We start from the raw sequence: 15,104 nt of genomic DNA on the forward strand, positions 1-15,104 counted from the left end.
AGTACTTTGTAAGAAGTAGGTTAGAATTATTTTTGACATTTATAAATCATTTCTAGTAAAATTAAAATATAACCATTTTAAATTCTTAGAATGAAAATAAAATATATTGATTCAATGTTATGTGTATTTCCTCCTTATTATAATCAATTAGATAAAAAGATATATAATGACTTTATTTATAAATTTACAACAGATATTGCTAGCAATATAGATAAATTTTATAAAAGTATGATTAATCACTTTACATTGCATGGGCAGATGAGAATAACTTACTCTCAATTTTCTAAATGGTGATGCCTAAATAAGAGGAGTCAGAAAGTTGAATAAGAGTGGGACTTTGTTCATTCATTAGAATGACCTTTGGGATTTTACAAATTGATTCTTCATATTTGATGGGGGAATGGGAGAAGAAGCATTGACAAACAAACCAAGCTAAGGGAGATGATTTTTCAATACAAAACCTTTGCAATGAACTATTTTGACCAGGAATTTGAACTCTTATTTAGTAGACATAGTGTACCACATATCCTTTATCGTTGACTTGGAGAGGGAAACATGTGATTCTAGCTGTGGGAAGCAGTTGCAAGGTTATGAATAAACATAGGAACAGCAAAGGCCTTTTCAATTTTGTGGAAGAAACACCTTATATTTTATGTAGAATTCATGTTTAACATGATTAAGGAATTACTACATTTCATGCTCTTTCATGGGAGGTATTCAAGAGATTTGATTTGAGAAATTGCTATTTATTGTTAGAACAGTGTCATGCTACATGCATCTGCAATTCTAGTGTTAACCTCATTTATATTTGACATTCTTGAAAGTGGAGAAGGCTAACAAAGAAATAGCCATAGAGCCCACTCAATGCAATTTTAATAGAAGACATAGTAGATATACGATTGCAATTTTAGTAGAAAAGATGGTAGATATATGATTGGTTAAGGAGCTTCTATCAGTAGTCACTCCAAGGGAAAATGAGAAAGAATAGACATCAATGAAATGTACATTGAAAAGGCCTATCAACTTCGCAACAACAACAAAACTCTTGAACACTGTAATGTAAATTTCAGTTTTCAGAAAACACCTGTAGGTTCATGTTCATCAACCCAACTAAAGACTATAATTGATATTGCTACCAAATATTAAGACTCTAAATTTCTTACCCAGACTAACATATATCATAATTTCAATAGTTAGAATATAAGGGAATACATGGTAAATATTGAAGGGGTAAAACGATTTCATGGTATTAAAGTTATTAACCTCTCTCTATCTGATATGTCAACATTCATATAACAATATTAAAACAGTATCCACATTTTGATATAAGGGAACAGGTGTCATGGAAGTCTATTTCGGATTAATAAACGAAATGTTGACGACCCCTTATACCTTTCCTTCTTAAATGGCATTATTTGAATCTCAATTGAAGGGTCAAATATTAGGATTGGATTAAAACTCCCTCTTATTTTTGGTCGTGGACTAAGTTTAGAACTACATCCTACAATCAGATCAAATTTATGTTAGTTCAAAGCATATCAAATATAATCATATTTCTTGAGTTATTTCATCTAAAAGGACATTTGCATGGATGTTGGCTAATATCTTATTTCTCCAGAGATCTTTTCTGTGTGAGACTTGAAATAGGTTGAAACCCAGCACATAAAATGAGCCTGGCTGCTAATTAGTAATTTCTAACTATCATGGAAACAGATTGCAGAGTTCAAGTGGTCAGCGTCTTGAATGCCATGAATCACAAGGTTGATATCTTTGTAATGTGTTGCTATATCTTTCTAGATCCTACTGTTGCAAGAACCATATTGAAATAAAATAATGGAGCTGATGTTTAAGGTGTGCCAAGGGTATTTTTTGAAGGGAGCAGTAACTAAAACATCACCTATAGAGATCATAGGAATTTGAGGATTTCCATGACTAGCCACAAGTGTAATGAGCTACAGATGTTTTCTGTGTTATACTTGTCACTGCTATATGAAATTATGGCTGAGATTTTAATGAAATATTTAAATTTAGATTATTACCATTAAATGATTTCACAAGCGAAAGGCAATGGACAGAAAGCATCCCAGACTCACAAAAAACCACATCCTTTGTAAGGAAACTTGGCAACAAAGAATATAACCATTTCCATATAACCCATAATAGATCTGAAATAAACACGGAATTAAAATTCACATGCAAGAGAATAGTTAACATACCCACAAAATTGTGACACAAGATATACCCTGGGAAACCCTCATTGAGGGAAAAACCCAGCCTCCAAAAGCATCCATCATCATGTATTATTCAGCAAAAATATCATTGCCATACAACCATGGAAGCCTTCATGTTCATAGCCACAACCGAGCAAACTATATGAACAAGCATGAATCCACACATCCCATGCCATGCTTTCAACCTTCACAAATGCTCCCTTGGCTAACCTGTCAAGCCTTGTCCCGCTCGACTCTTGCCTTTTGTCTTCTCCTTGTCACTCTTTCTCTCTCTCTATAACAACTACCCTTGTGGCTGCTTATATAGTAGCAAGTCCCACAAAACCACCAAGTGGTATTACATAAACCATGTGCTAAAATCATGTGCTACCTAACCCACTGACCCCCCATTTAATATTGGGCATTTAATTCTTTTCCCCAATATTAAATAATTACATAAAATATTATCACAATGTTACAATACAACTCATCAAAAATATTTCATGGGAATCTTTACATGTTGCACGCCCATCTAGGTACAACATTACATAATAAAATAAAATAATAAAATAACAATATTATGCAATGTGTGCAACACCCATTATCTCAACATCCTTTGTCCTAAAGCCGCCATAACCATCTTGACAGCATTTGAAATTGGCAATCACAAATATAAGGTAAGATATACAAGACCAAAATAATGTCAAACCAAACTCATACAAGATGGTTTAAAATTCAACTCACATAATAAACACCACCTCTAGTATCTCAATGAAATCTGTAATGTCTGTAATTAAAAAAGTAGAATGAATATATCCAAAATAAGGCAATCGAGGCCTACCTTTTCTGAATTTAGACTAGACAGACAGCTTACCTAAAATTCATAGCGTGAGTGCCAAATACCATTAAAACAAATTGCCAAGAAAAATGCTACCAATGCAAAACCCCTGGCTCTACCATTATAGGCGGTAGAGAATACACATCTACAAACCCAACAACTATAAACCAAATTTATGGCAAGACACGTGAAAAATTTTTACTATGTCATATAAATTCATATACCCTGTTCTTTCCATTTAAACAGAATTCATAATTTAGAATGAGAACAAACAGAATGGACAGAAAGCATCGTAGGCTCACAAAAACCAAACCCTTTGTCCTAAAGCTGCCATAACCATCTTGATAGCCTTTGAAATTGGCAATCACAAATATAAGATAAGATGTGTAAGACCAAAATAATGTCAAACCAAACCCATATGAGATGGTTTAAAATTGAACTCACATAAAAAACACCACCCTTAGTATCTCAATGAAAGTTGTAATGTCTGTAATTAAAAAAGTAGAATGAACATATCCAAAATAATGCAATGGAGCCCTAACTTTTATGACTTCAAACCAGATAGACAGCTTACCTAAAATTCATAGCACGAGTGCCAAATATGACTAAAACAAAATTGTGAGGAAAAATGTTACAAATGTCGAAGGCCTGGCTCTACCATTATATTTGGTACAAAATACACATCTAAGAACCCAACTATAAACCAAATTTATGGTAAAGACATTGGATAAATTTTAACTATACCCTATAAATTCATATACCCTATTCTTTCCATAGAAAACAAAATTCATAATCTACAATGAGAACAAACAGAACGTGGAAGACAAAAAAATCGAGACAAGCAAACAGCAGCTGCTGACGACCTCTTTTTTTCCTCTTTTTTCAGTTGACACTAACTCAGTAACTTCGATGAATTTTAAAATGGAATTCATGACTAAGAAGATGAAACCTACGGAAGCCACAGCGAAAGAAAAAGCCCATAAACCATATTGTGGGGATCGACGAATTACAGACAGCAAGATTGGGTCATGTATGCAACAACTCTGTCCTATAAATTCATATATTTTGTTCTTTCCATAAAAAGAGAATTACCTTGAAATCAATATCCCTAGACGGTGGCCCGTTCAAAAATCTTGATGCATTTCTTTTTTATTGTCCAACGCTCCCTCTGCCCTGGTACCAAAGTCTGCAAGTCGAGGGTTTCAACAAAACAAAAGACAACCCAATTATGCACAGGACAAGGAAATTTGCACCCAAAAAAAAAGCTAAAAAGGAAGGCAAGTTAGAAAATGTACACCAAACCAATGTCCTCGCTTCTGACTCCCACAAACATAGATGTCCCAGTTTCCAGAGAAGACAACAACAAAAGCTTCCAAACTCCACAGATCTCTAGCCTCTGCTCTCCAATGTTCAATGCCGACTTAAACTTATTCACACCGTTTTATTGTGACCCTTAAAAATGCATTTGCGTGCAGCTTTCATTGCAACATCCATTAATAACATTAATAAGAAGAATAAATGTCGTCGCTTGTAACTTGCCAACTAGCTCCCTCACAATGTCGTCGCTTGTGTCCCTTTCTTGATTTATCTCTCCCTTTTTTTCAATAATAAAACCATTGGAAAAATGACAACCGACAGATAAGAAAGCACGAAAAAATTATATAAAATAGAAATAAATGTCATTAAAATACTATAAACCATAGCATATCTTTATTTTCTCTATGGTTGGTCAAATCTGAGAGCACAATTAATAGTTTATATTTCACATGAAAACAATGCTCTACCTTTTAAAAAGAAGGGACTAATAATTGATGGAAAATTACCATGCGATCGCCAAATCAAGAATGTTAAATGGGAGCACTTGATCCATTAACAATGCATCCATGTGGTGCAGCACAAATGATATCATCACTTGACTAGATAGAGCTCCTCAAGCATACATATGCTATTGCCCATTTGCAGTTCCAACTTCAGATTCTTCAACTATGAAGATTCAAGACAGCCTGCAAAAATATCCTTCGACTAGGCCCCAAAGTTTGTCAAAATTAAAGGTCAACTTTTTTACTCTACACAAGTCACTACTACAAATGTAGTACCAAATCTCCTCAGCCCAATCATCTCTTCAAGTTCTATCATAAATGATTGAATGAATGAATGAATGAATGAAAGATTTTTAATGACGCCCACGAGGCTATATAAGGGACCCGCATAGAACTCCTAGTCAATTTGATGTGATTTATCCAGCCTGTCTCTTTTGTTGTGAATTTGCATAAGTAAAATGGCCCCCTTGAGGAGTCTTGGTCCTTCGAAAAGGTCTTTTATGTTGTTCACTTTTAACATTTCTTTGTGTTGGCTATGAATGTCTTTGTATGCCATACAATCCTTCAAATAGTACCACTCTATTTCCACCACACCCTCGTTGCAAAATCTACAAATTCTATCCTCCCACTCTTCCTTAGGGACCTTCCATCTATCAATTTCACATCTCAAACGGTGGGAACCAGATCTCAATTAAGCGATTAGGATTCTTGCCTTTCCTTTGATCTCTGCTCCTAAATATTCTCTGTCACCATTTTTGCATGTGGGATTAAATTCTTTGACATAATAGGCTTTTTTTCTACCTAACTGATTTGCCCACATGATAGATCTAAATTTTCTCGCCACCCACTTTTTTATTTCAGAATTGTTTTGCAAGCATTCTTGGTAGTCAATGTTCCACTTATTGAACCATTTATCATTTTGTTTCTTCCATGTCTTCTTCCGACAAGCTAGTTCTTCGTCAACCACCCTACTAGGCCAGCGATGTGCATCCATTTTACTCACCTTCTTTAGATAGCTCAGCAGTCTAACAATCGTTGAGGCCTCCACCGAGAACATGCTCGCCTCCGCTAAAATAATCTCATATGGGACTGTGGATTTGATTCTGAGATTAGTTGTAATGAAATATTTTTGAATTCTTTCAATTTGTCGTCACTTATGATTTGATACGCTGCTCCCCCATACCTCGTTGCCATATAAAATAAGTGGTATCACCAGTGACCCAAAGAGGGTTTTCTTAGTCTTCCAGTCTCATAACTCTGTTGTCCTACACCTATTTTGAAAAAGATAAGATGTCTTTCATCCCCCTTGTATCCTTTTTGATCTACATGTTTCCCAACTGAGCCGGTAATGAAAATCTATCCCCAAATACTTGTATTCTTCTACAATTTCTAGTGCTTTTTCATTAAATATGAAAGTGCTTTGTTGTTTTCTCTTCCTCAAGGAGAAGACCATGATCTTGGTCTTACAAGTGTTGACCTACATCCCTACCTCCGTGCAAAAGGTTTCTAAGTTCTTCAAATGTTCTCTCAGCCCTTGTGTTGTTTTAGCAACGAGAATGAGGTCATCAGCATATAAAAGCAATCTGATCACATAATTAGCCAACTGAATTCCCTCTCCATTGGCTTTGTTCAGCCACTCCTCTAACTTGTCAATATAGAGGCCAAACAAGGTAGGTGACAATGGGCATCCCTGTTTGACCCCTATGTACTGCCAAAGCATTCTAACATGCCCATTTTGGTTCTGATTTTCACTTTAACCTGTTCATAAAGTTTATAGATAGCAACTCTATATTCTGTTGGGACCTCTAATTCTTCCATCCTATTCCATAACTTATCCCTAGGGACAATGTCGAAAGCTTTCTTAAAGTCAACAAAGTAGCAAAAAGTCTCGTCCCCCTGTTTATCCCATGTTTTTTCTATGAGGAACCTTAGAGTAATACAGTGATCAATGGTGGAACGTTTTGGTCTTAAACCCACCTATCCCATAGCTAATTTCCCTTCTTTTTTCGCCCATCCACTAATTCTTTGCTCTACCATACTCCCGTACAGTTTTCTTAATAGTGGGTTTATCACGATGGTGTGGTAGTTGGAAGGGTTGTTGACATCCCCACTTTTATGGAGAGGAATAACAACACTGGTGGTCCACTCCGTGGAAAAGCAGCCTTGCATGACCATGTCAAAAATGCTCCCGATGTGTGGAGTCAACAAATTTGTCCCCCACTTTAGAAATTCAGTCTGCAGCCCATCAATATCTTGAGCTTTTCCACTTGCTAATCTCTTTATCCCTGGAGTAACATCTTCATTAGAAAAAAAGTTCATCCGAATTGGTGGTTGTGGGAAGTGAAACTCCTCTGGTCTCTCATAAAGAGTCTTTGCATACTCTAACCATTGAGAATCCATAATTTTATTTTCAACCTATTTCCTAGCTTGTTGTAACTTCCTCCAAAAAATCTTTAGGGTTGTGTTTTCCTAACATGATTAACTCCTTCCTTTGATTAATAAAATATTTTTCTTTTTTGAATTTGATCAACTGCTTGTACTCTCTTATGATTGTTTTGTTTTCATTTTTCACTTTACATTTCCTTTTTGCAGCCTTGCATTCTTCGTCATATCATGGATTAGCCGGGAAGGTGTTTGAGATGCTCTTCTTTATCCTTGTTCTCTTGCAACCCTTTAGTGCTTACTTAATTAGTAGGATTAGAAAATTGTTATTGATGTGACTTTTCTTATCACTGTTTTCCTTGATATGCATGATGTCATGATACATTTGGAGCTGTTGTTCAAGAGTTTTGCAAAATATCTTTTTATTATCGTTGTTCATAAGAATCTTTCCCTCCGTGTCCTTTTATGCTTGCATCTAGAACCTAATTGCTTTTCAATCTTTTGACCTTCATATTGTATTTAATACAGAGAGGCATATGCTCTGAATTTAGTTCTATGGGACATTGTTTAATTATGAAAACAACTACTTTGGTGATGATTGATTGCAAAGGTAGTCTACCACACTTTGTCCGTTATGCATTTTGCAAGTAAATTTCTTTGATTTAGGCCACATCTTCATACCATTACACACAACTAGCCTGTGGAGGCTACGTAGTCCTAAGAGTTCAACCCCAAAGTGAGACACACCACTTTTTTCAACTTGTGCAATCCGTTTGTTGATATTGTCATCATCTTCTTTTAGCCACAAGGGGTTACTGTCCTCTATTAGATCATTGCCCAGCTGAATAGCCTGATTACTCGTTGTCCTAGCATTAAAATCTCCTAGAAGGTTTGTGTTACCAATTTGATTAAAGGAAAGCACATCTTTTTTTAAAGCTGCAAATAGATCTTTGTTGTCTAGATGTCTCTTTTTGTAGAATTTAAAACTTTTTGGTGCAAAATAGCACGCTGCTAGCCATGTGATCTCCTCATCATCTTCAATCTTCAGCCATATAAATTGTTTATTTGGACCCTTTTTCTCCAATTTTATAATTTTGTTCCACGTATCTTTTATCAAGATAGTAATCTCTCCATGACTTTTACCTGTCTTTGTTTCTTCATTCCACACGGAGATTTTATTGTACCCTTCGAAATCTGGAATCCTACATCCATCATGTCCGTGTGTTTCTATGAGACAAATAATATCTTGTCCCTCTGCTATGGACCCCAACCCCAATCCTCTTCTCCATGGATGCTACAGAGACCAATCCCAAGCAAATGCTTGTGATGGCTTTTGGTTTATATATATGCAAGAATTGGGTGTATTGGATAATCAAATATGCAGATATCAGATCAAAAGATTGATCAAATATCTTCTGCTATTTAACCCACAAAGAATGCTTCTCTGACAGATATCTCCGTCAGTGAGTAATCTTCCCAGATGTTCATCCTTCTATTTTGCCATGTTGGTTTCGATGGAATCCCGATTCTCAACTTGAATCGCAACAAAATGAACAGTGCTCGTCTTCGTTTATACATGATCTCAACCAAGCATACACGCAGCTCCCAATTTGAACCACTGGGAGCATACAAGGAATCAACTCCCGAGATTTAGTAGACTGTCCTGGTGGAACAAGATGTCAATTGTAATATAATATGAAATCAGACACATCGATACCTAAAATGATCGCTAACTACTCTAAAACAAAATCGATAGAATGGTAGTACGAATGAAGGAATTAACAGCGTGATATGGTAGACCAAGGAGAATGTTGCACCTCCAATATCGCAAACCAATACTCCCAATTCCAACTGGAATTGCAGATACAAAACGAAATAGATTATTGATTGATGGTTGACCCCGTTGTCCTACTCTAAAAAGTGTTTAGAAGATTATAAATACATCTAATGAACCAAACCAAATCAACGTTACTTTGTTATTTAAACATTTTATTCCCCTTTTTAATAGTTTAATTAATTAATTTAAAAAGTCCTTCACAATATTAATATTAAATTTTAGAATCATTTTATTCATCGATTATTTTTTAATTAATTTGGGAACATCACATAAAGCCTCAAAATACTATTATTAAAATTCTCACATCCTGCTCCAAAAGGGTGGCCTCCAAAATTCAAATGTAAACCCTCCTTGAGCTCCGTTGACTTCTACCACTCAGGTTGCATATGTAAGTCTATAGCATTCTCCATGAAGCACAACTTTGCAGACCCCTAATAATAATAGATAAATTTTACACGTCCATCATGTACTCTCAAATTAATTTCATTATTACAAACAATATTTCTATGCTATTGGAAAGTAACATATAATGCAAGAGCCTATAACATAATGTTTGAGTTTACTCAAGCTTAACACATAATCATAAATACTCTTAGCAAATAATAATAATAATAAATACTCAAGGCTTGGGCTTATTACCTATTCAAATAGGTCACATCGCATTTTTGTCACTATGTTAACTTTGAAGATTGCATTCATAATCAACTATCTAAATTAGTGTTAGCCATTGAAATATGAACAAATAATCCCACCAACAATTGCTTCACATCTTTGCCTCATTATGTTTGGTGGTTTGATTCTTACAACTTAAAACTAATTTTCTGGATTAGACTACCGCACCAATTTCATTAACTTGAAAAGAAAAAGTATATAACTAATAGTCGAGTCAAAATGATGGTTGAGAGGAATCATCAACTCCGAACCAACTAGGGCTAACTCTAAACCAACTAGGGCTAACCCCAAAACCAAAACCATCAATTGGGCACAGCCCTAGTGAACTTTAAACCAAAAGAAAAACAAAAGGCCCAAGACTCGTGAAAGGAGGAAGCCCTTCCCCCACCAGAGCAGTCCCAGACGGCAACAGAGGATCAGATTTATCATTGAAATCTTCCCAACTGTCGACCTGAGAAGGTTCCAAATCTAGAGTGTCCAGCCATCTGTAGTATCATAGATTGAGGAGTTGCCCTCCCCACCACCATCTCTTGTATTCGTAAAGAGCATAACCCTAATAGCATGTCTACTTAGGACAAACCTCCCACAGTAGCATGTATGTAGCCTCTATGATATTGATTCAAATCTCTGTACTTTTCAATTACTTTGTCTACTTAGGTAAAGAGCATAACCCTAATAGCATGTCTACTTAGGAAAAACCTCCCACAGTAGCATATATGTAGCCTCTATGATATTGATTCAAATCTCTGTACTTTGTAATGGATCAGATTCATCATTGAAATCTCCCCAACTGTCGACCTGAGAAGGTTCCAAATCTAGAGTATCCAGCCATCTGTGGCATCATAGGTTGAAAAGTTGTCCTCCCCACCACCATCTCTTGTATTCGTAAAGAGCATAACCCTAATAGCATGTCTACTTAGGACAAACCTCCCACAGTAGCATGTATGTAGCCTCTATGGTATTGATTCAAATCTCTGTACTTTTCAATTACTTTGTTTCATACAACTCTCGTAAAACTTTTAAGGATTTTAAAGTCTAGAACTTGTGGCCTACACGCCTCCAATATTCTCAGTATGGCCCTATCGTTCAAGCCCTCAACAAACCAGGCATGCAATAACCCTCTGTGAAGCCATTCACAAAAGTCATATCCTGGACCATTTATCTGTCCTACGAACCCAGTGACAACTGTCACCCTATCTGCAATGATAGTTATTGAACAGAATACCAAACCATGTTGAGGTTATAGCTATAAAATACTAAAGCGAACTTACCTGAATTACAAACAAAACAACTCATGATTGAACAAGCTCATCACTATGTTCTCTTTTCTTCATACTTTAGTAAGGTTGCTACAATTTGGTGCTAATTGCAACTAGTCTCAATTATACAAGTACTGTAATTTTGAAACATCATTATGCTAATTATGCTAGTCTCCGGTTCTCAACATAAAGATACATATGGGACCTTGCAAACCTTCTCTTTGGAAGTTTGTTGGACCAACAAGATCAAGAACTATTAATCCAACAGCAAAATGGTAGAAGTATAACATCTTTGGCTTCACAATAAATTAGAAGATTAAATCACAAGAACATAAGATTAAGCAGATGCAACGACTTCAGTTTTATACCCAGTTCATGCTTCTAACTTTCAAGGCCATTAAACAAAACCCCTTGAATACTAATTTTGAAATTGTCAAAGCTCTACAAGATTTTCCTACAAGATAAGAGCACTAGGTAGCATAACCATAAAAGTGTAGATGAATAGATAATATACCATTTGCAAATATATCTGAAAAAGAATTTGAGTTTTGCCCCCCACTTTTCTGGCAGGCCTTGGAAACCAAGTAAAATACTACCAATAACTATTTGTCAAGCAATTAATTAATGGACTAATTAATTGCACGTAGCCTAATCAACTGAACATAAACAAAATAACATTTGTAACATAAACAAATATAACATTTTTAATTTTCTCACATTGCTCTTTGAACAAAACAGCACAGTGTGAGTAAGAAGCAAATACAATCAACAGAACTGGCATGTCACAAGCTTTAGCACTCTTTTCTGCTAAGACATAGCCCATGCTTGTCGTCAGAGATGGTAACTGGGCCTATGCCTGTTATGGGAAGAAAAGATCGCTATTATTATATAATTGAATTGCAGCTTATGAACTCAATGGATAGAATTGATACAAGGCCGACATTGAGCAGTATCTATCCTAAACAATAGACACTTACATAAACCCAATCATTGTAATTGAATAGAAATCCACCTCAACCGAATTACTTCTGCTGCCTGAAAAAAATCTTGGGCCTGATTTCTTGACTGTATCCACATCACAAGGAATATCATTCTTGATTCTTCAAGGATCGCTCAATAAAAGAAATCCAATTACTGTTTTGATAACACCCCAGCCACTAGAGAAGAAAAGTCGTAATTAGCTCCTGAGGAAGAATTCGAAGCCTCTGAGGAAACTGGGTTGGGTCTTCGATTTGCCTGCCCTGACAAGCTTGAAGCCAGGACATTAATGGAAGATTCAGGACTGTACATGCTGGGAATTCCCTCCTTATACAAGCTGTAAGAATGATAGATCTCTGTACGTTAATAACAAGAAGAAATTGTAGCAACAAGAGTTTACCCAAAACCGAGGTATCTTAATTGATAGCACAATTATATAAGCAAACAAGTCCAGGCAAATTCAAAGATGGGGATGAAATGAATCAAACAACTGTACCCTGAAGTTCCTGTAGAGACTTGAGGTGGCAACAAGCTTGATTGTACAAAGCCACCTGCCTGCAATGTAATATCTTAGATTTCAGGTTGCATCAATAAAGCCTTGAGCACTTGGAAATTTCAGAACTCGATTGTTAACCTGAATATAAGAAAATATTATTCAAGCAAGTGGAAGGCTATTTGTTTACCTGAGAAGATGCTTGGAGTCCATTCTGTGTTGCCAAACTATTTGCTATTCCAGGAACAGTCATTCCTGGAAATTGTGAATTGGTATCATTCCAAGCTTGCCCAGTGTTCACTCCTAAACTATTTACTGGTACTGTAGTATTATTATTCAGTAGCTGCTGATGTTGAGTCTGGAACAAAGATGCTTGATTACCAGGCGGTGCATTGGCAGCCATCAGCATGGACTGCTGCTGAACCAGATATGCTGCCATCTGTTGCTGCTGTAATGCATATGGCGAAGACATCGTTGACTGCATGGAAAGGAGAGCAACGAACTTTAAAGCTGTGTCATAGAAACAAGATGATGGTACACCAAAAATTAGCTCAAAGACAAAGATCACCTTTTCGAAAAGGCTCATGATATCTTTCTTCGCATCTGTTGGGAGCTGATGTTGTGACTGCGATTGAGTTTTTGGTTGTGGAAGAGTTTCAGACTGAGGCTGGGTCAGGCTATCATGTACAGGTTGAGATGGTTTGAACAGATCCTCCAATCCTTTCATGACATCATTCTTAGAACCAGAAGCTTTTGTTGCATCACATTTCTTTGTTGCATCTAGAACTTCTGCAGCTGCAAAGGTGGAGGTTCAAATGTATTATATAACATAATGGGCATTACTTTACTGCTTCAAAATCCATCAAGTACAACAAATATAAACAACTACAGAATCAAGTTCTTACACTGAAATGCAGCCCAGGAACTATCATCGTCAACTTGAGAAGGTGAATCATCAACACTTTGCGTAGGTTCTTGAATGGTCAGGAGATCAAAAAGGTCTGTAGCCAATTCAACCTTATGGGACAAAGTCACAGATGTGGACTGCACTGCTGGTGATAATTTCTTAGGAGGTGCAATGGCTGGTATAGCAGTACCTTTTGATGCCTCCTACAAGAACATGAAATCAACTGAAGGAAAGAAACAAATTTTACCAATAGAATTAAAATGAACAGGAAAGCTACCAAACACTGTAAACCAGCTTTGCACCGACCTGTGTAGCCAGGTACATAAGGACCAAAATGTATGTACATGTACCAGTTATGAGAATAGAAGTTTGTAATGTACCAATGACAATATTAAATTTGGGCATTTCTGGAGTATATCTCTAAAGATTGCACATAATAAACTTACAACTATTTTTCCTGAACAGAACGATGGGCTACTGGTGTAATAGAGATGCTTCTATACCAAAAGCAATATAGGTAACGGAACTTTCAAAAGGAAGATTAACATATAAAAAGGCATTATTGAAAGCTTGGAACATCAATTTTAGTACACCTCCATGATTTAGAAATCTATGTTGAAAATTCAAATGTGAAGTGCCTCCTAGACAACCAAATTACAAACATTCACAACATTAATCAAAAGTGAAATTACATGAACCATTAAGTCGGGGAAAATAAAAAGGATTCCTAAGGAGGTGGTAAAAGTAGCCACATGCATCACCTCAGTAAATTGAAAATAAACCTCTCTCTCTCTCTCTCTCTCTCTCTCTCTCTCTCTCTCTCTCTCTCTCTCTCTCTCTCTCTCTCTCTCTCTCTCTCTCTCTCTCTCAGCGAGGTAGCTCAATGTGAAGGTCTCCCAGGCCTTTCAAAATATGGTGCAGATTGCCTGGCCTCAGGTTTGGCAAGGCTTTCAAGAAAGTTAGCTTTGAAACTTCAGTTCAACTCCATGATATAGAAATCTCTGTTGAAGATTTAAACGTGAAGTGCCTCCTAGTCACAACATTAATCAAAAACCATGGATATGTACGACAAAGCCAGTGAAAATAAAAAAGATTTCTAAGGAGGTGGTGAAGATTTAAACGTGAAGTGCCTCCTAGTCACAACATTAATCAAAAACCATGTATATGTACGACAAAGCCAGTGAAAGTAAAAAAGATTTCTAAGGAGGTGGTCAAAGTATGCAAGTACGCATGGAACATGCATCACCTCAGTAAAATTAAACTCTCTCTCTCTCTCTCTCTCTCTCTCTCTCTCATGCCTGGTTTTGGATAGGAATCTAAGGCTGTTGAACTTGTTGAGTGACAGGTATTTGACTACCTGTAGTAGAGGATGAGGCAAGGGCTGTTTGTGATATGTTTTGGCTAGTTAGCAGAGGTCCACAAGTAGGAATAGGTGGGACAACTTGTGAGGATTGGTTTGGCCAGGACGCCAAGGCAGAGTTAGTCTTGATAAACTGAATTTTTCTTCTAGTTTCAGCAGCTTGGGCTTCATTCTCATCTTTCTCAAGTTCTTTAGCTAGATCCTCTTTCCCCTTTCTGGCCCTTTCTAAATCCAAGTCAAGCCTAGACATAGCAAGGTTTGCAGACTTACTAGGAAGAACTTGGGGCTCATTTATTTGTACCCCTACAGCCTTCTGCTTCCCCTTATCAGGGTGTTTTACAGTCAAGT

The 15,104-nt window shown here is 36.5% G+C and overlaps 1 protein-coding gene across 3 annotated transcripts in view; it reads right to left on the reverse strand.

Moving 5' to 3' along the window:
- Positions 1 to 11,704: 11,704 nt before the first annotated feature.
- LOC149533938 (ADP-ribosylation factor GTPase-activating protein AGD5-like) overlaps positions 11,705 to 15,104 on the reverse strand; it is a 60,666-nt gene continuing 57,266 nt past the window's right edge. The window contains exons 7-12 of one of the 3 annotated variants that reach the window (XR_016358131.1): positions 13,395 to 13,599; positions 13,058 to 13,284; positions 12,680 to 12,967; positions 12,493 to 12,551; positions 11,996 to 12,333; positions 11,705 to 11,874 (exon numbers count right to left, since the gene is read on the reverse strand). Coding sequence is in view for 2 of the 3 variants with exons in the window: in XM_089807653.1 (XP_089663779.1) it covers positions 12,150 to 12,333; positions 12,493 to 12,551; positions 12,680 to 12,967; positions 13,058 to 13,284; positions 13,395 to 13,599 (963 nt within the window). In the remaining variant the exon portion in view is untranslated. Of the gene's footprint in view, positions 12,334 to 12,492; positions 12,552 to 12,679; positions 12,968 to 13,057; positions 13,285 to 13,394; positions 13,600 to 15,104 lie in introns of all 3 variants that reach the window. The other 2 variants (XM_089807654.1, XM_089807653.1) reach the window with 2 other exon arrangements.

The sequence above is a fragment of the Cupressus sempervirens genome, chromosome 10, assembly GCF_028749045.1.
Source record: "Cupressus sempervirens isolate cs-2001-9-10 chromosome 10, ASM2874904v1, whole genome shotgun sequence".
Taxonomy (NCBI): domain Eukaryota; kingdom Viridiplantae; phylum Streptophyta; class Pinopsida; order Cupressales; family Cupressaceae; genus Cupressus; species Cupressus sempervirens.